We start from the raw sequence: 23,277 nt of genomic DNA on the forward strand, positions 1-23,277 counted from the left end.
TTTCGGAAGCTAACTGTATTAGCCCCTTTTTGGTGGCCATATATATACTTCCTCTCTAGAGGTGACAAAAATCATCAGACTTCACCGTTTCTTCACCAATCTGCATGAGACTTGATTTGAGAGTTCCGACCTAACATGTACCTAGGAAGAGGGGGGAACGAACATATTCACAGTAGACCAAAGTACGTAATCGATTATGAATATGCGGTCATTAATTAGTTGAACACCGGCAGTTGCTGCTGTGAAAATATGTGGAACGTGGAACAAACACGCTCACAATTGGCCAAAGTAATCAGTAAACTAAACTATGTCCAGCTGAGGACCACAGCATGCAACAAGGAGACATGGGAGGGCAACACAACACAGTGTGGGCCTTTGATGATTTGGGCTTTCCTTTTCCCTTTTGTCCTTCATCTGTTTGACTGTTGTGGGTGTCATTTTCCGAGATTCTTTCCCTCAAATCTCCCTCCCCTCCCCCCCGTGATTCTGTATGCTGTGTGAGCGCCATGATACATTTGTTAGAACAATTGAATCGTCTACGAGTAGATCGAGTGGTTAAAGTGTTCTCTGTTGGGGAGATTACCTTGCTCGTAGCCCGTACCGCCTCCATGGCGCCGTACAACGGAGTTGCGTAGCCACAGGAGTGGTGGCGGCGCGAGCGGTGACGTTGCAATGCAGTAGCATCGCAGTGGCGATAGTGGCAGCGCCGGTGGCACTTCTCGTCGCCTACAATGCGCACTCTCGATCGGTCTAGGGTTAGGACGGTGGAACAGTGGCGGCGCGCGAAGCTCGTTGGTTGCACCACTGGCCCCCCGCCTCCTATTTATTGCACTGCGCGACGGGGGGCCACCAGCCTTGCATTGGGCTGGGCGCTCCTGATCAGAGCGCGAGTCAAAGGCCCAGTTGGCCCAACGGCTGGGCCAACTGGTAGAGATCAACCCAACAACATTCTGCTTCTTTGAACGCCACAAACCGGGTTCTTGACACAGGAAGGGACAATGTCCATAAAAGATAAGAAAACTTCCTCTAGAAATCTTTGAAGGTGTTCTGGAAACTGACAGCTATTTTCATGGTATTAAAAGGTTTTGGAAAGAAAAAGGCGTGATCTATAACCACCTCAGTTTGTTCAAAGCGAAGGTATTTCCAGTAGCACATTAGCAAACCTTCAGAGGCGTTTCGGAGACTAACTTGCATAATCATATTAGGTGTTTTGGCGACTGCCTTCAAGGGTCATTCTGTCAGGTGTTTTGGAGAACGCTTCCAAGATTGTTACTTGAACATATCACAGAGCTTAATTCTGCTAGTGCTGGCCTACCAAAAATAATTATCTAGATGTAAAACCTTGAATTGAATAAAATTTCCCTTCTCGAAAAAATAATCGTAGCCACCTCTAAAAGATAGAGGATAGGATGATCATATTTATGTATTTTGAATATAAAACAATTGCGATAAATAATACATTGATACGGATAAGAAACGTGGTGACAAGTAACATATGCATGCAAATTATTTATGTCTGTCACAACATATGCAAATCAGTTATGCTTATCCCTGTCACTTTCTCTGCAGGGAAAGTATGATGATTGAGTACTTGGTATTATCCTCCCTCTGAAGGTACTCTGCTACCTTACTCGCAAATTCTTTGAAGAGTGCCTCGATCATGAATTCACCAAAATGGCTCACAAGCAAAGTTTCCATGACTGCCCTTATGCTCTTTGCGATGTTCACTCCACTCTGAATATCTAGCACGTTGTTGTCTTCTGAGTCATCGTAAGGATCCCAATTCGACTCAAACAAATTGACGTGATTAATGTCAAAAAGCCCACTCTGATTAACCACTTCCTTAACTTCAGCCACAGATGCACCATAAATTGGTAAATTGAAGGAGTTCAGTTTCTTCTGGTTCACGAGATCCTGTTAAAAGATATCCAAAAGTCAACTTATTAGTTACACAATTAACCTTTTACTAAAAATGAAAAGTCCAAGCAATCATAGAACAGTAGTAAACTGCCTCTGTTTGGTACATTCTAATACTACTACACAAAAATTTTGACCTACTATACTACACATGCATAATGCATTTGATGGGATGGCATAGATAGTTAAGTGTTGTTAGGTGTATTTGTATACATCCTTAGTGGCACTAAATTTTGTGGTTCTGAGATCGATATACTTGTTATCCCCATGCAACACATAAGTTTGTGGTGTGTGAGTGAAATATTTTCCATTCTACTCATAATTCATCTACCTTCTCAACAAGAGACTGAAGAGATTGTGCGAGAAGGTCATAAAGATAGTTCATACTGCCACTGTATACATCATCCTCCTTCCTGATGGGAGGCTGCCGGCGGGGGTTCGAGCCCCCGCCCCGCATCTGGGCGCCGAGACTGTGTGCGTGTGTGCTGGCGTGTGTGCGTGTGTGTGGTGTGCGTAAGTCTCGGTATGGCACGTTCCGAGACTACTCGGGCAGCCTCGTCTGCGTTGAGTCCGGTCAACGTGGGCGTCCAAAAATCTTACATGACTCCCCAGTGCTCCTGGGTGTTTTAAAAAAAAACATTAGCACCATTTGTCCACCAAAAGCTAGTTCTTCATATCGTAGCTCAAGGAATAGTATAAAGTCATTCTGGAACTGCTCCTGGTACAGTCACCCCAGATGGTGGTGTAGTCTTTGCAATGTAAATGTTCCCTTCGTTGCCATCTGACACATCAGGAAACTGAATGGCAACATCAACAATTTTAACAGTCATTACGAAATAAATTCATAAAGTCCAAGGAAAAAGAAACGCAAACAGGAAGATCTATTTCTAAATACCTGAGAGCGCCAGTGGAGGCTAAACGAAGAGTGAAAGAGATGGACACTTCGGAAAGAGAAAAGCCTGGTATAGTAGGACCCAGGTACCCCAGTAATATAGAAGGGAGGCAGTATTTTTCCTTTATGAGCTGCTGCGGTTGAGTTCTTGAACTGTTCAAATGACTGGAAGATATGGTTGAAGTCGTTGCCTGGTAGATCGTTCAGGAAGAACTGCAGCTCCACTACAGGATGGCCTCTCGTGGCATCGATCACCTCGGAGAGGAAGATGAGTGTGTTTCTACCTCAACCACAGCCTAAGTCACAAACCACCAGATTCCGAGGGAGGACAGCAGCGCATACTTGTGCCACAGCCTTCTCAAGCACCGGTTTAGTCTCAACCAAAGCTTTTTGCTAGGATTCAGAAAAAAAGGAAAAAAGGGTAAGGGCAAAGAAGAAAGCAGTAGCATTACTTGTTCATGTCGGTTCAGAGAGTTTTAGGTACAAACTTTCTCCATTCACCATGTGAAAGTCACTCTCCATCCTCATAGCTTCTCCAACGCTAAGGATCCAGATTCCAGCACACAGAGCAATGGAAAGTACTGCACCCCTGCTATATGTAGGAAGATTTTCCTTTCCTGAAAATGCAGAGCCGCCAAATACGATCGAACTGGTCAGAACGGCTGCTGGTGACGGTGAAGCAATTGGAACGGGTAAAAGTATGTACGTTGGGGATGCACCTGCACGCGTGACCACGAGTATTTGCGATAATAATGGCACGAGTCAGTGTGTTTACATGACGAGTCAAGTCAAGTCAAGGTCGTCCGACATCCATTCCACGATTCCTAGGGCAAGTCAAGGTCGTCCATGATAGCCAACTTCCGAGTAAAATACACGCAAGTTTGATGGAAACTGGAGTACAGTACGTAGCACGCTCAGAGCTTAAAACCACCATGGGCGATTCTCTTCCACCAGCCAAGCAACGCAGGACCTATACAAGCCTGTCATAACCATCCTGCGCGCTATGGCTGCTGCACACACACGAGCAGCAGGCGATCGAAGGAGGATCTCCCCTCATCAGCGCAGCAGCTATGAGCAACCGCATTCCATGGGAACGGTTCTTCCTGCTCTCGCACGTCCTGTGCGTGCTCATCTCCAACATCCACCACGCCTCGCACGGCTGCTCCGTGGAGGAGAGAGCGGCGCTGATGGAGATCCGCTCCTCCCTGGTGCGTGCAGGCACCGCGGTGCCAGATTCGTGGGGGCGCGGCGGCGACTGCTGCTCGTGGGAGCGCGTCAACTGCAGCGGCAGCGGCGGCACACGGAGAGTGTCTCATCTCGACCTCTCGAATCTATATTATGGCGGGCATTATTGGAGCTTCAACATGACAGTGTTCTCTGCATTCTCTGAACTTCAATTCCTGGATTTGTCGAGCAATCATCCCAGCTCGCTAGGTTCCGACGGTATGCAACCGATCAGCTTCTCTGTTCTACACTAGTCTAATAAAATGCAAGATGCAATTCATGGTCATCATCAAGATACTAAACACTACCATATCCAGATTTAAATCTAGCATGCATGGAAAATTCAGATGTGTTCACTATACCACCAGGTTATTACATAATACAGGAAATTAATGTGCAGTTCATTGCATTTCTGTTGAGTTCTGTGTACCAATTAATATGTGAGATCTTTGAATTCATGCTAAAAAAACCAATAATGCGAGGAACAGTACTACCAAGAAATATGAACTCTGAGATTTGACCCGCTTTCATCTTGCAATAAGACATTTTGTATCTGAAAACCATGGGTAAAGTGTTTATGAGAATGGCCACTATGAGAAACCACCCCCCCCCCCCCCCCCAACAACTGACCATCTGTATAACGATGAAATCGTTTCAGTACACATTATCCATGTCTGAACCCTCCACCCTGCTAGTGCTCTTATCACATATGTGATCTATGGAGTAGTTGTTGTTATCTAATGTTTTAGTAATTTTCTTATCACGGTGAATCCTAGTATTTATACCATTACCATCTAGACTCTAGTCTTGGCAATGTAACCTGTACAGATGAAAACCTCCACAGGGTTAGTAGTGCTGCTGAACCTCACAAAGCTTCAGCAACTCAACCTCAGTGGCAACTACTGGCTGGAAGATAGTAGTATCCTTGCACCTATTGGGGAATTGGTTTCACTTCAAGTCTTAGATCTCAACTTTAATCAAATGAGGAATCTTCCTGTTGCAGGTACAGGCTGGAACAAACACTTTTGTACTTGTGACATATATTGATTTATCAAGAATCGACAGTGCTGATTATATTGGTATAATTGCATGTTTTGCAGCTTTTGGAAACCTCACGAACATGCGCGAACTGTTTTTGAGCCATAATGAGTTCGACGGAAGCCTCCCAAAGACTTTGCTTGTGCTTCCTCACCTTAAAATCCTAGATCTGTCGGGGAATTCATTCGATGGAGGTATTCCAATTAGTTTGTCTTCAGTTGAAGAACCGGCTTCACTGGAAGTGTTAAATCTCAACTACAACCTGATGAGCGGAGATCTTCCAACCGAGCAAGGTAAAAAAGACCATTTCCTGCAAATTTGAGTTCAATTTTTCAAATCGATATGTGAGAAATGTCACACAATCTTTATATTTTCAACAGAATTTCGCTACCTCAGAAACATACGGGAACTGCGTTTGAGTTTCAATCAATTCAGTGGGAACCTTTCGGCATTCTTGTTTTCTCTTCCTCACTTTAAAATCCTAGATCTCTCATGGAATTCATTAGTAGAAGGTATTCCAATTAGTCCGTCTTCAGATGAAGAGCCGGCTTCAGTGGAAGTGTTAAATCTCAGCAACAACAAAATGAGCGGAGCTCTTCCAACGGAGCAAGGTAAAAAGTGACCATTTCCTGCAAATTTGGGTTCAATTTTTCAAATCGATATGTCAGAAAGTCACATGATCTTCACATTTTCAACAGAATTTCGATACCTCAGAAACATACGGGAACTGGATTTGAGTTTAAATCAATTCAGTGGGAACCTTTCGGCATTCTTGTTTTCACTTCCACATATTGAGCAGTTGGATCTCTCAGGAAACCTGTTTGAAGGACCTATCCCTATAAGCCTCTCTTCAAATCTTTCTTTGTCTCTCAAGAGTCTTCGCTTTTCTCAGAATAATTTGAGTGGCAAACTATCATTCTATTGGCTGCGTAACCTCACAAAACTCGAAGAGATTGACCTGTCTGAGAACACTAATTTAGTTGTTCATGTGAATATCCCTGGATGGGTACCTCCATTCCAACTGAAACGGCTAGCACTCTCTGGTTGTGATCTTGACAGAGCCATTATCAAAGAACCACACTTTCTACGCACACAGCTTCATTTGGAGGAGCTTGATTTGTCCAACAATAACTTGTCAGGAAGCATGCCAAACTGGCTGTTTAGAAAGGAAGCAACTCTGGTTGACCTAAGCCTTGGCAATAACTCGTTAAGTGGATCCCTAGATCCAACAGGGCACCCCCAAACTGCTCTGCAATCTATGATCATATCTAACAACCATATAACAGGGCAGTTACCCGTGGGCTTTGGCTCAATGTTTCCATGCTTGTCCACTCTTGCTTTTTCTGACAATAACTTCTATGGACAAATACCAATGTCATTGTGCCACATCAACCGCATGCGACTTCTGGACCTGTCGAACAACCATTTTTCTGGTGAACTGCCAGCTTGTGTGTTCACTGATTTTCCGGACATGCAGATCTTCAGTATCTCAAACAACCAGCTTGAAGGAACGCTGCCTCGTCTTTTATCAGGAAGCTTGGTAATCATGAGTTTGTATGATAACAAGCTGTTTGGTAATCAGGAAGCTTGGTAATCATGAGTTCCAAATTAATTTAGATGGCATTTCTTAGTTTTGATGATAAGAAACTTGACAAAAATTGAAGTAGATATTTTAATTATTGAAGTAAAGCCTCTTTCTTAATTGATTTAGATGGCCCTTAAAGTGTGATATTTGTTACGAAACTTGATAAACTGAAAATCTATGTGTTGAGATGATAATTTTACTAAATTCAGATTCTTGGATGTTTTCTTGTGTGCATAGATGAATCGAGGTTGGATGTACGGTACAAAGGCTGGAAATTTGGATTTTGTCAATGGTGTGGACTCGTTTGTGCAGACTGCGAAGGCACACAAGAATCTACAAGATGATGGCTACGTGTATTGCTCATGCATTGATTGCTAAAATCAGAAGCAGTTTGGCAATGTTGAGCAGATCCGCTTTCATCTGTTATTTAGAGGTTTTATGCCCAACTACCAAGTTTGGAACAAGCACGGTGAGGTTGGTGAGACAATGCACTCCGTCCATGAGGACAGGCATGAAACAGTGGAGGAAACAACTAACCCGGAAATAGTAGAGGAAACCGGACATGAAAGCGTAAATGAAACCATGCAGGAAACATTAGTTGCTGATGATGTTGTGGATGCACTAGACCAGATGATACGTGATGGGGAACCGGACTTTCTTGACGAAAAGAATCTGAAGAAGTTGGAGCAGATGAGGATAGATGCAAGAACACCACTTTACCCAAGTTGCAGCGTGTCTAAACTTGAAGCAAACCTGATGCTATTGGAGATGAAGTCTAGTAATGGTTTGTCAGACAAGGGATTTGATGATTTGTTAAGCTTATTGCAGAAGTTGCTGCCAAGCCTTAACGGGTTGCCTGAAAACACATACCAGGCGAAGCAAATGATTTGCCCAATGGGACTGGAGGTACAAAAGATCCATGCATGCCCTAAGGATTGCATCTTGTATCACAGCAAATATGAAGACTTGGATGCATGTCCAGTGTGCTCAGCTTCACGGTACAAATGTCCTGAATCGGCATTGTCAATGAAAGGTGACCGCAACAAACGACCACCTGCCAAGGTCGTCTAGTATTTTCCTATCATTCCTCGTTTGAAACGGTTGTTTGCAAACGCGAAGACTGCCAAGCTGATGAGGTGGCATGCCGAAGATCGACTCGTTGATGGGAATCTCAGACACCCTGCAGATGGTTCACAGTGGAGAGCTATCAACTACAAATACAAAAATCGGTTTGCAAAGGAAATAAGAAACATAAGATTCGGTTTGAGTACGGATGGGATGTGTCCTTTTAACATGGTGAGCAGCAAACACAGTACGTGGCCTGTAACTCTTTGCATATACAACCTTCCTCCTTGGTTGTGTATGAATCGGACCTACATCATGATGCCATTACTAATCCAAGGTATCAATGTTTATTTGGAACCACTGGTGGATGATCTAATGAAGTGGTTCCAAATAAACATCGATATCATTTCCAGGTTGTTTTGGCCCTTGGCCATCATCTTGTAGATTCTTGTGTGCCTTCGCAGTCTGCACAAACGAGTCCACACCATTGACAAAATCCAAATTTCCAGCCTTTGTACCGTACATCCAACCTCGATTCATCTACGCACACAAGAAAAAATCCAAGAATCTGAATTTAGTAAAATTATCATCTCAACACATAGATTTTCAGTTTATCAAGTTTCGTAACAAATATCACACTTTAAGGGCCATCTAAATCAATTAAGAAAGATGCTTTACTTCAATAATTAAAATATCTACTTCAATTTTTGTCAAGTTCCTTATCATCAAAACTAAGAAATGCCATCTAAATTAATTAAGAAAAAACATTTACATCTCGATCATCATAATTAATAAATATCCTATAAACTAATTAAGAAAGACCCCTTACATCCCAATCATCGAAATTATGACAACAATCTAACCATAAAGAGCTAGTTTTTACCTTCAATCAAATATGTGAAGTCCAGTCCTCAAAATTTAATGAGCCTCCATGATGACTTCATGATGAGTGTTCATGAGAAATTATCCTAAAGTGAAGAAAAAGAGACTCTCCTTGATCAATTCATCACAAAATGAATGACTAATCCTAAGATAAAGACTATGAATCAAATGGATTGCTAGCTACAAACCTATCACAAGTTGGTTCTCTCAAACAACAACAAAAAGAAGCCCCAATGATGAGAAATGATCCAAAAATGGAGAAAAAACCCCTCCTTGATCAATTCGTCACGAAATGCATGATTAATCCCAAGAAAATGGGTACAAAGCCAATGAATTGATGGCTACTAACCTTAGAATAAGTTGGTGGAGCCAATACATCAAGAATGGTGAGGTTTCATGAGAATTTCGGCAAAATCCGGCAGCAACAATGGAGGAGAGAGGTGTGGCCGTCGGGTTGGAGAAGAAAGGTGGTGGGAGAAAGGAGGAGTTGGGGTTTGTACTGTACAGGCTTATCACCGCCGGTTCTAAATACGAACCGTTGGTGATGCTGCTTATCACCGCCGGTTCGTGTTACAAACCGATAGTGATATGCTCGCAGGACATCACCAACGGTTCGTAACACGAACCGGCGGTGATAAGCAGCATCACCACCGGTTCCAACCGCCACTACGGCCACCTACTGTAGACCCGGCGATGATACCTTACCACCGCCGGTTCATGTTAAACCGGCGGTGATAGCCCGTTGGCAATGGTCAATTCTCTAGTAGTGGCTCCCCTCGTCAGCAGCAGCTATGAGCAGCCGCATTCCATGGGGACGGTTCATCCTGCTCTCGCACGTCCTGTGCGTGCTCCTGTCCAACATCCACCACGCCTCGCACGGCTGCTCCGTGGGGGAGAGAGCGGCGCTGATGGAGATCCGCTCCTCCCTGGAGCGCGCAGGCGCCGCGGCGCCGCGGTCGTGGGGGCGCGGCGGCGACTGCTGCTCGTGGGAGCGCGTCAACTGCAGCGGCAGCACACAGAGAGTGTCTCGTCTCGACTTTTCGAAGCTATATGATTCTTCCACAGTTCCATCTACGCATGGTGGCCAGAATTTTTGGAGCTTCAACATGACGGTCTTATCTGCATTCTCTGAACTTCAATTTCTGGATTTGTCGAGCAAATATCCTGATCCCAGCTCGCTAGGTTCCGACGGTACGTAATCGACTTCTCTGTTCTACATACCATTAACATCTAGTGTTTGCAATGTAACTTGTACAGATGAAAACCTCCACAGGGTTAGTAGGGCGGCTGAACCTGCTGACAAAGCTTCAGCATCTCAACCTCAGTGGAAACTCGCTGAGAGAGAGAATCCTTGAACCTATTGGTGTGAGAACTGCCCAATTTACACTCGGTTTATGTGAAATTATTGATTAATCCTTTAAGTTGAGGGCTAACATGTGTTCGTCTCTCGACACGCCACGTGCTAATCCACACCTTAGAGGCACTTAATCAACACAATTTACCCAAAACGAGAGCAAACCCGGTAGTCCCGGTACGTGTTTGCCACATGCCCAGGATTAAGCACACGTACCGTTATACAAACGCGTACATTGCCGATGATCCACATAGAGTAATTTTACACACTTAATATTACAAGTTCGATATAGGAGGGTTCAAACTAATTTCCATCACAAGCCTTGGGCTCACGAAATCCATATTAAACAGAAATTTAAAGTTTACTGCATTTATATACTTTCTCGGAGTTCTAATACGATAAAAACATACTTAAGATGACAGTGTCTTGCTCAAGGACACCACCACAGCCGCAATGACATACTCCTTCCCCGCACCTGGATCGGCGGGGTAGAAGTGGCCGAACACCACTTCCGGTTCACCTGCAACTAGGGTTAGAAGCACCCTGAGTACAAAGGTACTCGCAAGACTTACGCGATTAAATAAGCAAGGATCATGCAAAGGCTCAAGTAATAGCTTTAAGGGTAAGTAATTATTGCATAAGCATAAGCTCCCTAGACTAACACCTAGCAAAGTTAATTAATGTTGCCCGAACCCCCATTAAATTTTAGTGGAACGTACTAAGAATAACATAGTTCTTCCCAAGATACTAAAATCCATTCCCACATGTCCGCACTTCTAAGAGGAGTTCCTGGGATAAAGAGCATGCTCATAACCGCGAGCGCAGCAATTCGAATTGATTATAATCTTGCAAGAGTGTACTACTTTACCCATACGACGTAAGGACCATGCGACTCACCCAACCGGCCAAAGTTGGATAAAGGGTACTCGCGTCAACCGTTCCCAACAAGGCTCGATCATTGAACTTCACACCTAGCTTACGCGTAGAGACTTAGTTCCACCGGGGACATCTCTAAACTTTCTTACATATAGTTCCATCCGGGGACACACTAAGCCTCTCTGCATAGCCCTTAGCCACGTATCTAGGACTGCACATCAATGATCAAGTCAAAAAATGTAATTGGCTTATCCGTACCATTATATTGGATATGTGGTAGCACGGAAAGGTGCTCAAAACCGACGTCATCCACTCGGTCCTTAATCGATCCAAGCAGACTATGCCCATGTGACTTTATTCTCTAGGTCCTACCATTCCGCTCGAATCTCGGTACTACTACTTCATCAACACCCAACCCGAACCAGTGCGATCAAGGATTAACGGTAAGTGTGATATTCTAGCCATACTTTCTAGCAAGCAAGATGAGAATTCTAAGCAGGGCTAAGCATCTAATCAAATTAAGTTATTAACTGACTAACATGTGGCAAGGACGGGGTTAAACAATTCAAGTAAGGATAGTGCATCAAAATAGGTACAAGAATGCAATACATACATAATATATATATAACCCAACAAAACCCAAGTGATATAACTAAACTAATCAAATTAAATAGGTGCAAGAAATTATGCTTAGCTGCTTGCCTGGGTTAACTTCGGGCTCGACCACAAACTGGACTCTGGGTTCAGTCTCAACGGATTCGGTGGGCTCCACGGGTTCGACCTCCGACGGCTCAGTCACTATAATGCATGAATGCGATGCAAAAATTAGCATGATGCCATAATTGTGCAAGGAATGCTATGCATGAAATGATGCGTATGCATTAGCATGATGCAGTGACATGAAAAGACATGCTATGAATGAAACATGGATTTGCGTCAAAATCACTTTTCTAGAATTACTATTAATGTTACAAGTTTCATCTATCCTATACAAGTAAATTCATAAAAGGCATGCAAAATTAACTGAACAAATTTAGGAAAATTACCATAGAAGCTAGACAAGAAAACAAAGCTAATAAAATTGGTTTCACCATTTTATCATTTTTCTGCAAAGAGTTATGCAATAGACAATATTTCCGACAGCAAGCATGAAAACACACTAAATCCTTAACAAACAGTAGGGAAACATATGAGCAAGTTGCATCACTGGAAACTACACTTCACAAGGAGTCTAGTAAAATTTGGTTTGACATTTTTAGAGTAGTACACAATTAACTAAACATTTAACTCACTTTTGCAACAATAAATCATAAATAAATATACAGCAAGATATCATGCAACACAATATTTTTCATGGGTAGATCTAAGCTAGAGGAAGCTAACAAAACAAGTTTAACATTTTTCGGAGATCTATACGAATTTATACGAATTTTATAAGAACACAACACAACTCAAGGATCCCTAAATGCTAGATCCACTCGAGGTCACTCGAATTCCACACCCCCAGGCGCCGACAGGTGGGCCCCAGGGCCAGCGGCCCACCCCAGGCCGGGTCAAGGCAAGCCGGGGCCTTGACCGCGGCGTGGGTGCGGCGCACGCGCGCGTCGCTCGCGGCGGCGACGCAAGGCGTTGCAGCGAGGCAGGGCCGGAGAGGAGCAGGGGGCACACGCACGGCGTGTCCCAGGGGGGCGGCGAAGCTCACCGGCAAAGCACAGCACGGGGAGCGGCGGCGAGGAGGCGGCGTGACGGCGACGAGCGGCGGCGGGCGGAGGTGCTCGGCGAGGGCCCTGCACGGCGAGAGAGAGGGCCGGATGAGGAGGGGAACGAGTCGAGGAGAGGGAGGAGATGCTCCCTGCGCGAGGAATCGGAGGGAGGCCCACCAAGGGCGGTGAATCGGCGGCGGCAAGGAGCTCGGGCCGGCGCCAATGGTGGAGGGCAACGGGAGCTAGGGTTTGGAGCCGGTCGAAATGGAGACGGAGAGGGCGAGCGAGCGGACTCGACGCGGATGAGGATGCGCAGAACAAGGTTCGTCGGCGGCGACGCCCGACACACGGCACGGGGAACGAGGATGGCCGACGCATAACTCGCCCGCCGAAACAGAGGAGCGGCAGACCGTCCGGGCCTTCATCCGGACTGTCCGGCAGGGGTCGTGACAATTGGGCAATTGGTTTCGCTACAAGTCTTAGATCTCAACAGTAATGAAATGCGCGGGATCTTACTGTTGCAGGTACAGAAACAAACACTTTGTACTTGTGACACATAATGATGAATCAAGAATCGGCTCCGCTGATTATATTGGTATAACTGCATGTTTTGTAGTTTTTGGAAACCTTACAAACATGCGCGAACTGATTTTGAGCCATAATGAGTTCAACGGAAGCCTCCCAAAGACTTTGCTTGTGCTTCCTCACCATAAAATCCTAGATCTGTCGGGGAATTCATTCGATGGAGGTATTCCAATTAGTTTGTCTTCAGTTGAAGAACCGGCTTCACTGGAAGTGTTAAATCTCAACTACAACCTGATGAGCGGAGATCTTCCAACCGAGCAAGGTAAAAAAGACCATTTCCTGCAAATTTGGGTTCAATTTTTCAAATCGATATGTGAGAAATGTCACACGATCTTCATATTTTCAACAGAATTTCGCTACCTCAGAAACATACGGGAACTGCGTTTGAGTTTAAATCAATTTGGTGGGAATCTTTCTGCATTCTTGTTTTCACTTCCACATATTGAGCGGTTGGATCACTCAGGAAACCTGTTTGAAGGACCTATCCCTATAAGCCTCTCTTCAAATCTTTCTTTGTCTCTCAAGAGTCTTCGCTTTTTTCAGAATAATTTGAGTGGCAAACTATCATTCTATTGGCTGCGTAACCTCACAAAACTCGAAGAGATTGACCTGTCTGAGAACACTAATTTAGTTGTTCATGTGAATATCCCTGGATGGGTACCTCCATTCCAACTGAAACGGCTAGCACTCTCTGGTTGTGATCTTGACAGAGCCATTATCAAAGAACCACACTTACTACGCACACAGCTTTATTTGGAGGAGCTTGATTTGTCCAACAATATCTTGTCAGGAAGCATGCCAAACTGGCTGTTTACAAAGGAAGCAACTCTGGTTAACCTAAACCTTGGCAATAACTCGTTAAGTGGATCCCTAGATCCAACAGGGCACCCCCAAACTGCTCTGCAATCTATGTTAATATCTAACAACCATATAACAGGGCAGTTACCCGTGGGCTTTGGCTCAATGTTTCCATGCTTGTCCACTCTTGTTTTTCATCACAATAACTTCTATGGACAAATACCAATGTCATTGTGCCACATCAACCGCATGCGACTTCTGGACCTGTCGAACATCCATTTTTCTGGTGAACTGCCAGCTTGTGTGTTCACTGATTTTCCGGACATGCAGATCTTCAGTATCTCAAACAACCAGCTTGAAGGAACGCTGCCTCGTCTTTTATCAGGAAGCTTGGTAATCATGAGTTTGTATGATAACAAGCTGTCTGGCGAACTTGACACTTCATTTTGGAATCTGTCTGGATTAGAAGTCTTAAATCTTTCTGGGAACCGTATGACTGGTAACATTCATCCAAAGATTTGCAACTTGACAAGCATTGAGATTCTGGATCTTTCAGATAACAACATTAACGGGCCAATACCAAAGTGTAGCAGTACATCCCTAAGTGAACTTAACCTGTCGGGGAATTTCTTGTCAGGAGATATCTCTCATGGTCTTTTCAGCACACCAAACCTTACGAGACTGGATATGAGGTATAATAAGTTGACTGGTAGCCTCAGTTGGTTAGAAGTGTTGGAAATATTTCAGTTAAGATATATGTGATCTTCACTATTAAGGAAAGCGTTTAAACCATCTAAACGCGATTAAGGAAACCTAATGACAAAACCCTAATGGGCTGTGATCAGCAGGCCCATTAGGCCCGTTTCCAGAGGCTGCCCCCCAGCCCCATAGTGCCTATAAATATAAGGTCGTGGTTAGCACCTTAATGACCCATTCACGTCATTCTAAAACCCTAGCCACCGCTAGTCTGATCGCTAAGGGCACTGGAGGGGTTTGGAAGGCCAAGCACTCCCGTTTGGCGCCCGAAGGACGCCGATTTGCTGCTGCATCTTCTACACCGACAAGAACGCCTACTTCCTCTACGGATCAGACGTAAATGGCTGCTGCAACTGCTAACGCTGGTATAATGATTACCATTTATTCCGCATTAGATTGATTTGTCATGAACTAGGTTATGTTAAGATCCTAGGTAACGTGCCACTAATATTAAGTTTTGGCAATTCTAACAATCGGTATCATGAGCCATCTTAACCTAGTCATGCACAGTCAATTTTGAGCCATATTCATGCCTCTGTTTTTCGTCGGTTTAAGATCCATATGTGCTGTGCAGATTAGATCCTATTGCACAGTTAAGGTTGATGCATGTTTTAGATGTAATTAGATCCTGCAAAATGGCATTCACATATTAATCATGCTTGATTAGATCTAAATCATGGTTAATTAGGTTTCTGATCACGAGATTAGATCTAATCTAATTCGGTTTAGGTCAAGTTTAAGTTAAATCTTGATCTGTTAATGCTAAGTGTCTCGAATTAGATGCAAATGTTTTATGTTAATGCTAATTAATGTTTAGACCGAGGCAATTGATGATTAATAATGCAATTAGGGATCTAGGGTTTCGGTACCAAGTTTTTCCCCAAATTAAGCCTATGTTCATGTTAATTTTCCGCAAATTAGATCCAAAATCATGAAATTAGATGCATCAGTAAGCATTTGAGAAGAAGGGGAATGCAAATTTCAGATCCCTTCAAGAAATCCCCAAATTCCTCATGAATCCTAACCCTAAGATTGAATCTTACCTTAATGGCGACCATGAGTTGGTTTGCAGAGCATAAGCAAGCACCATCACAGGACCCCCCGACGAAGCCGCGCGCGACTCGGTCGCATGCGGCGCCGGCGGGAGGACCGGCAATGGCACATCAGAAGAACTCGCGGCCATGGAGCACCGGCCGACGTTCCTGAGCGCGGGGCCCGCACTGCACCGCGTAACGCGGCGAGGTCAGTGCGGCTCGCGCATGCGGCAGGTGGCCGGGACCCGAGATCCTAGGGTCGGCGCATGAGAACGTGCGGCTCTGCTGGTCACACGCGGCTGTGGCCCGCACACGCGCTCCTAGCGGTGCGCAGAGCGGTCACCAGGCGGCGGCCGAGCCCGCGCACAGGCACCGCCGGGCCCGCTGGCGCGCGGCACAAGGCGGCGAACCGAGCAGCGGCCGCGAGCCCGTGCCTCGCGGCGCGTGGCCTGCCTGTGGAGCCCGCCCGCATGAGGAAGCGACGGCCGAAGCAGCTCCCAAGCCAGCACGCGGCCATCAGCAGGCTGCGCTGCCACCGGGCCTGCGCGTGAGCAGCGCACAGCACTGGGAGCGCATCCGGCGGCCGAGCCCAGCGCATGAACAGCGACGAGCGGTGCGCCGCGGATGAGAAGCGCTAGCGTGCGGCGGCTGCTGTCTGAGGGAAATGGAAGGGAAAACAGTGAGGCAGTAGGGTTTTCCGACCGGCCTCCTCCCTTATATATGATGTTAGATCAGTTTTCAGCCCTTCGACCGGAACGGACGGTCGAGATCTCTCCGCGATTAGGGTTTGCGGCTGATGGGCCAAACTGGGCTGGTACACACTTGGGCCGCACGTGAAAGGGTTGTTTTGGGCTGGTTTATAAGCTTTTAACCCAGTTTTGATGTTAAAGCCTTTTGTATTACTGTTTTAATGATTTAAACTCAATTTAATTGCTGTTATGTTTAAAGACTTTAATTATTTCTGTTGCACTTATATTACCAGCATTATGTTTATTTAATTTTCCATGAGTTATGTAAATGCTTTTAATTATATTTTAATTGCATTTATTCGCTGAAAATTATGTTTATCCACCATAAGCAATTAAGATGCACTCTATTTAAATGGAACCATCGGGAAGTTTATTTAGAGCACTTGTAATTAATTCTGACCATCGTTGATTCAATTATGAGTTTTAATGATAAATTTCGTTTGTTTTCCCCATCGGTGATGCAAATTGAAATTTGTGTATGATTTTAATCAGACCATCGTAGGGTTAATTCCATACTTCTTATGCGCATCTTAATTGTGAGTTTAATGAAGTTATTGTTCTCATAATTTTCAGTGAACACTGTGACGGGCTATCTGAAATCCATTGAGTCCCTGAATGGCACCAACTATCCAAGCTGGTATAAAGATGTTAATGTTGCCATTGCTGTGTGCGAGTATGATCTCGCCTTACGTCAAAACAAGCCAGCAGAGCCCGCTGATCCCAATGGTGATCGTACTGCCATTGAGAAGTGGGAGAGATCAGACAGGATGGCCAATATGATCATTAAGAACACGATCACTCCGGCCATCTGTGGTGCTATTCCTGATAAGGACCAGGATGGTAATGATCTAAGCGCCAAGGCATACATTGCCAAGGTGGAGGAGAACTTTAAGAGTTCTTCCAAGACTTATGCTAGCACCCTGATCATGAAGATGCTGACTTCACAGTATGATGGGCAAAGTGGAATCAGGGAGCACTTTATGAGCATGTGTGACATGGCAAATAAGCTGAAGACACTGGATATGGCTATCTCTGATGGTTTTCTGGTGCACTTCATCATGACTTTTCTGCCAGTACAGTACATTCCCTTCAAAATAAGCTACAACACTCAGAAGGCGACTTGGAGCATGGCTGAGCTCATTAGCTACTGTGTTGAGGAAGAAGAAAGGCAGAAAGCTGAAAGGATGAAGGATGCTGTCAACATGGTCAGCGAGCGCTTTGGGCGTGTTAGCATGAGCAACACTCCTAAGCATCAGGCTGAGTCTGGCAGCAGCAGGCAGCATAAGAGAAAGTTTAAGGGCCATAAGAGCAAGGCCGTGTCACATAAGAAGACCTCTAATGAGAGGCTGTGCAAGTTCTGCAAGTCACATAAACATGAGCAGAAGGATTGCCATGGATTTAAGGAGTGGCTTAAGAACAAATGTACAATTACTGATTATGTATCTTTTATTGATGAATCATTCTTAGTGAATTTTTCTCCTAATACTTGGTGGATTGACTCAGGTGCCACTGTGCACATTTCCAATTCACTGCAGGTATTCAGTTCGATCCGAACTATAAGAGAGGGGGAGCGAAGCCTAAGAGTGGCTGATGGCAATGAAGTGAAGGTTGAAGGCATTGGGAGCTTCAATTTGGAGTTACCAGGTGGCTTCAACCTTAGTTTGCATGATGTTCTTTATGTTCCTAGTTTGAAGAGAAACCTTATTTCTGTTTCACGTTTAGATAAGTCGAGACATATTTGTGAGTTTGGAAACTCTGTGTGCAACATTAAATTTCATAATTTAAGTGTGGGCCTTGGTCATTTGCAAGGCGATCTTTATTTGCTCTCTCTTGATAATGTTTATTCTGAAATGAATGTGGATGATGTATCGCATAAGCGTAAGCGTGATGATGAGACTTCTTCGAAATTGTGGCATTGTCGTTTGGGCCACATTTCTAGGGGGAGAATTGAGCATCTCATAAGAGAAGAGATACTCCATTCATTAGATCTCTAAGATTTAGATCAACAATGCGTTGATTGTATTAAGGGGAAATTCGCTAAGACAATTAAGAAAGGAGCTACTCGGAGTTCGGGCCTATTAGAAATAATTCATACTGTTATTTGTGGCCCGTTCCCAGTAAAGTCTGTTGATGGTTTTGACTCGTTCATTACTTTCACAGATGACTTCTCTCGTTATGGTTATATTTACCCCATTCGTGATCAATCCGAGTCATTAGATAAATTCAAAATATTCAAGCCTGAAGTGGAAAATCAGCATAATGTCACTATTAAATTAGTGAGATCGGATCAAGGTGGTGAATATTATGGGAGACATGCTCCATTCGGCCAAGTACCTGGACCATTCGCTAAGTATCTTGAAGAGAATGGTATAAAGGCCCAGTACAGTATGCCGGGCGAACCACAGCAAAACGGAGTTGCTGAGCATCGTAATCGTACACTAATGGACATGGTACGTAGCATGCTTAGTTATTCTACTTTGTCTGTGGAGCTGTGGATGGAAACATTAAAAATAGGTGCACACATACTTAATCGTGTTCCTTCCAAATCCGTGCCAAAAACACCTTATGAGTTGTGGTTTGGGAAGAAGCCATCGCTTAATTATTTGCGTGTGTGGGGCTGTCCAGCCGAAGCTAAGTTATTTAATCCACAGCAAAAGAAATTAGATGATAAGACGGTGAGCTGCTATTTCATCGGATACCCTGATAAGTCTAAGGGATACCGATTCTACTGTCCTGATCGTTTCACTAAGTTCGTTGAGACCAGGCAGGCTGTATTCCTAGAGGATGCAGGAATCAGTGGGAGCTTTCCGTGGAGGGAAATTAATCTTGAAGAAATACGGGCTGAGCTTCCCATCCCAGTGATTCAAGAAACAGTAACACCTCAGTTAGTGCCGCTGTTCGTTCCTTCCGTTCAGAGTACACCATCTGTTCAGATTACGCCTCATGTTCAGAGTACTAGCGCTGCTCCGCCTGTTGAAGTAGCTCCTGAGCCTGCGAGCGAACAACGAGATGAGCAAATGGCGCCTAATGCTGAAGTTGAGAACCCTGTCGAGGTGCCTCAGACTGCACCTCAACCAGCACCTCAGCCTGTTGAACCATTAAGAAGATCACAGCGGGCTAGGAAACAGACAGTTTTCTCTGATTATGAGACATACTTAAGTGAAGACATGTATGATATTGGGAAAGCTGATGATCCTAACTCGTTTAGAGAGGCAGTATCATGTGAGAACTCTGCCAAATGGGTTGAGGCCATGGAAGAAGAGCTTAAGTCCATGAGTTCCAATGATGTTTGGGATCTGGTAGATATTCCTAATGGAGTCAAATCAGTAGGATGTAAATGGGTCTACAAGACTAAACGTGATTCTAAAGGGAATGTCGAACGATTCAAAGCAAGGCTTGTAGCCAAAGGTTTTACACAAAAGGAAGGGGTTGGTTATAATGAAACTTTCTCCCCTGTGTCTAAGAAAGATTCATTCAGAATCGTTATGGCGCTAGTGGCTCATTATGACTTAGAGCTACATCAGATGGATGTCAAAACTGCATTCCTTAATGGTGACTTGGATGAAACCATCTTCATGGCACAACCGGAAGGTTTTGTTGTGAAGGGCAAGGAACATTTAGGATGCAGACTTAAGAAATCTATTTACGGGCTTAAGCAAGCGTCAAGACAGTGGAACCTTAAATTCGATCAAGTGATTAAGAAATTCGGATTTAAGGAGAATGATGTGGATAATTGTATCTACACTAAGATAAAGGGTGGTAAATTTATAATTCTAGTGCTTTATGTGGATGATATCCTATTAGCGAGCAGCGATAAGCGTATGCTGCATGAGACAAAGGGATTTCTTTCATCCAATTTTGATATGAAAGATCTTGGTGAAGCCTCTTATGTTCTGGGCATTGAGATACACCGAGATAGGACCAAAGGAGTACTAGGATTGTCTCAAAAAGCATATATTGAGAAAATGCTTAATAGATTTAATATGGATAAGAGTAAGGCCACACCTATTCCATTAGCGAAGGGCGATAAGTTTAGTGAAGCCCAATGTCCTAAGAACCAATTGGAATTAGATGAGATGAAGGACATACCTTATGCTTCAGCTGTCGGAAGCCTGATGTATGCACAAGTCTGTACGCGTCCTGACTTGGCATTTGCTACCGGAATGTTTGAAAGATATCAGAAAAATCCCGGAAAGGTCCACTGGGTTGGTGTCAAGAAGGCATTACGTTACTGCCAAGGCACTAAAGACTTCATGCTCACATACAGAAGATCAGATAACCTTGAAGTTGTGGGTTATACTGATGCTGACTTTGCTGGATGTGTGGATAGTAGGGAATCTACATCAGGATATATCTACACGTTAGCTGGTGGAGCTATATCATGGAAAAGCTCTAAGCAAAGTTTTGTTGCAGCGTTGACGATGCAAGCTGAGTTTGTGGCATGCTATGAAGCAACTGGACAGGCTGTTTGGCTTAAAATTTTTATTCCGGGTCTCAAGGTAATTGACAGCATTACGGAACCTATAACGTTATACTGCGATAATCAGTCTGCAGTATTCTTTTCGAGTAACAACAAGTCAAGTGGTGCTTCCAAACACATTGACCTTAAGTATCGTGTTGGGAAAGAAAGATGCCAGATCGAACCATTAAGATTGAGCACATAAGAACTAATTCTATGTTAGCGGATCCGCTCACTAAAGGCTTACCACCGAACGTGTTTAAGCAACATGTTACTAATATGGGTTTGGTGGATAGTCTTTAGGTCCTGGTTTAGGGCCATTATGACTCCCAACTAACGAATAAGCGTTCTACCGAGGTGTTTCAGTGAGACTGTGGGTAATGGGGTCCCAGTAGTGCATCAAGCTACTGACGACGCATTGGTCCGGTACTTTCTGTTACTACTAAGGGTGAACATTAGTATGATACGAACATTAGCCTTAACCGTTCGATCAAGTGGGAGAATGTTGGAAATATTTCAATTAAGATATATGTGATCTTCACTATTAAGGAAAGCGTTTAAACCACCTAAACATGATTAAGGAAACATAATGACAAAACTCTAATGGGCTGTGATCAGCAGGCCCATTAGGCCCGTTTCCAGAGGCTGGCCCCCAGCCCCACAGTGCCTATAAATATAACGTCGTGGTTAGCACCTTAATGACCCATTCACGTCATTCTAAAACCCTAGCCACCGCTAGTCTGATCGCTAAGGGCACTGGAGGGGTTTGGAAGGCCAAGCACTCCCGTTTGGCGCCCGAAGGACGCTGATTCGCTGCTGCATCTTCTACACCGACAAGAACGCCTACTTCCTCTACGGATTAGGCATAAATGGCTGCTGCAACTGCTAACGCTGGTATAATGATTACCATTTATTCCGCATTAGATTGATTTGTCATGAACTAGGTTATGTTAAGATCTTGGGTAACGTGCCACTAATATTAAGTTTTGGCAATTCTAACAAGAAGATCTTGATAACATCAATGTACTCTCCTTAGGTTGGAATGAGTTTGAAGGGCAGGTCACTCCACTTGTGTAATCTCTGCCCTAGGATAGTTGACTTGTCACATAACAAGCTGCCAGGTTCGTTGCCGCCATGTCTTGGCAGAATCTTTTGTGGCCGTGAAACAGTACAATATGATTATCCTTTCCCAGTGCCTATAGATTTTACAGCGGAAAGTTATTTTAAAATAGAGTTGAACGACAGAGGCTTCATTTTTGAACTTAGCAAAGACACAGTCTTCACCTTTGGTACAAAAGGGAATCAATACACATTTGGTTTCGACTTCTCTGATTTGATGTCGGGCATCGACCTATCTGCGAACAAGCTGTCTGGGGAAATTCCATGGGAGCTCGGGAATCTGAGCCATATCAAGTCCCTCAATCTATCCAACAATTTCTTCAGTGGCCAAATCCCGACAAGCATTGCAAACATGAGTGAGATCGAAAGCCTGGACCTGTCACACAACAAGCTGACCGGATCGATCCCATGGCAGCTAACCAGGCTATCGATGCTGGAGGTGTTATCCGTGGCGTACAACTGTTAAGGCTTCACAGATTCACGAATTAAGTTTTTTAAAGAACATTGAAGTATGTATAAACTAGCGAGGTGCCCTGCGCAAATAGTGCAGGTAGCTAGCTTTTTCCAGCTAATATTTTGGATTCTTTTCACTTGAAAATAAATTATTTAAATAATTTTATTTTTTTGCTCATTACATAAGTTTTCTCCATAACAGTTGGTTTTAGCGTACAAGCCAAACTATCATTGACAACGGATTCACACATTAACTTCTAAATTTATATAAAAAAAGTTGAACTAGCTTTATATGAACTGTTAAGGCTTCACAGATTCATGAACTAAGTTTTTTAAAGAACATTGAAGTATGCATAAACTAGCAAGGTGCCCTGCGCAAATAGTGCGGGTAGCTAGCTTTTTCTGGCTAACATTTTGGATTATTTTTACTTGAAAATAAATTATTTAAACAATTTATTTTATTGCTCATTACGTAAGTTTTCTCCATAATTATCATTTGTCACCTCTTCCATTGTTTAATGGGGGAGTTTCACTTCAAAATTTATCTACTAAATATAAAAGTATGAGTATAATATTTTTATTTTAAAACTTGTCTATAAACATACTCCTACATGGTCTCTTTATTTAATTAATATGTTTAAAATATCAATGGAAATTAAAATTTGTTTTTTATTTCTTTTTTCGCATTTAGTTATTGATTAATTGATATTGACATGGACTATTTGTTTTGCTATTTTTGTTACAATTTAATATAGGGTACTAAAATCTTCCTACTATTTTAATTCTGA

At 43.8% G+C, this 23,277-nt stretch overlaps 2 protein-coding genes and 1 pseudogene across 3 annotated transcripts; 2 read left to right on the forward strand and 1 right to left on the reverse strand.

The window, feature by feature from the left end:
• Nucleotides 1-1,520: 1,520 nt before the first annotated feature.
• Nucleotides 1,521-3,331, reverse strand: LOC120669105 (annotated as a pseudogene).
• Nucleotides 3,332-3,714: 383 nt separating this feature from the next.
• Nucleotides 3,715-8,223, forward strand: LOC120670768 (LRR receptor-like serine/threonine-protein kinase GHR1). Of its 2 annotated transcripts, XM_039950913.1 has the most exons (6): nucleotides 3,715-4,252; nucleotides 4,878-5,036; nucleotides 5,134-5,364; nucleotides 5,452-5,682; nucleotides 5,770-6,661; nucleotides 6,894-8,223. In XM_039950913.1, coding segments are annotated over exons 1-6 (1,887 nt in total). In that variant the 5' UTR covers nucleotides 3,715-3,879; the 3' UTR covers nucleotides 6,895-8,223. The 2 variants fall into 2 exon arrangements, with proteins under 2 accessions (XP_039806847.1, XP_039806846.1); XM_039950912.1 differs by having other exon boundaries at nucleotides 5,770-8,223.
• Nucleotides 8,224-9,394: 1,171 nt separating this feature from the next.
• On the forward strand, nucleotides 9,395-22,502 carry LOC120669106 (receptor-like protein 9b). The gene is given in 6 exon segments (XM_039948919.1): nucleotides 9,395-9,794; nucleotides 13,153-13,383; nucleotides 13,471-14,641; nucleotides 20,911-20,924; nucleotides 21,924-21,984; nucleotides 21,986-22,502. Coding segments are annotated over 6 exon segments (2,394 nt in total).
• Nucleotides 22,503-23,277: the final 775 nt, after the last annotated feature.

The sequence above is a fragment of the Panicum virgatum genome, chromosome 4N, assembly GCF_016808335.1.
Source record: "Panicum virgatum strain AP13 chromosome 4N, P.virgatum_v5, whole genome shotgun sequence".
In the NCBI taxonomy this organism is placed as follows: Eukaryota; Viridiplantae; Streptophyta; class Magnoliopsida; order Poales; family Poaceae; genus Panicum; species Panicum virgatum.

What these genes read in the sequence shown, in the direction of transcription:
- LOC120670768 (XM_039950912.1), top strand. Translation starts at nt 3,880, where the DNA reads ATGAGCAACCGCATTCCATGGGAACGGTTCTTCCTGCTCTCGCACGTC. An exon ending in GAGGAATCTTCCTGTTGCAG is followed by an intron (nt 5,037 to 5,133) that starts GTACAGGCTGGA and finishes CATGTTTTGCAG; the next exon opens with CTTTTGGAAACCTCACGAAC. An exon ending in AGCTCTTCCAACGGAGCAAG is followed by an intron (nt 5,683 to 5,769) that starts GTAAAAAGTGAC and finishes CATTTTCAACAG; the next exon opens with AATTTCGATACCTCAGAAAC.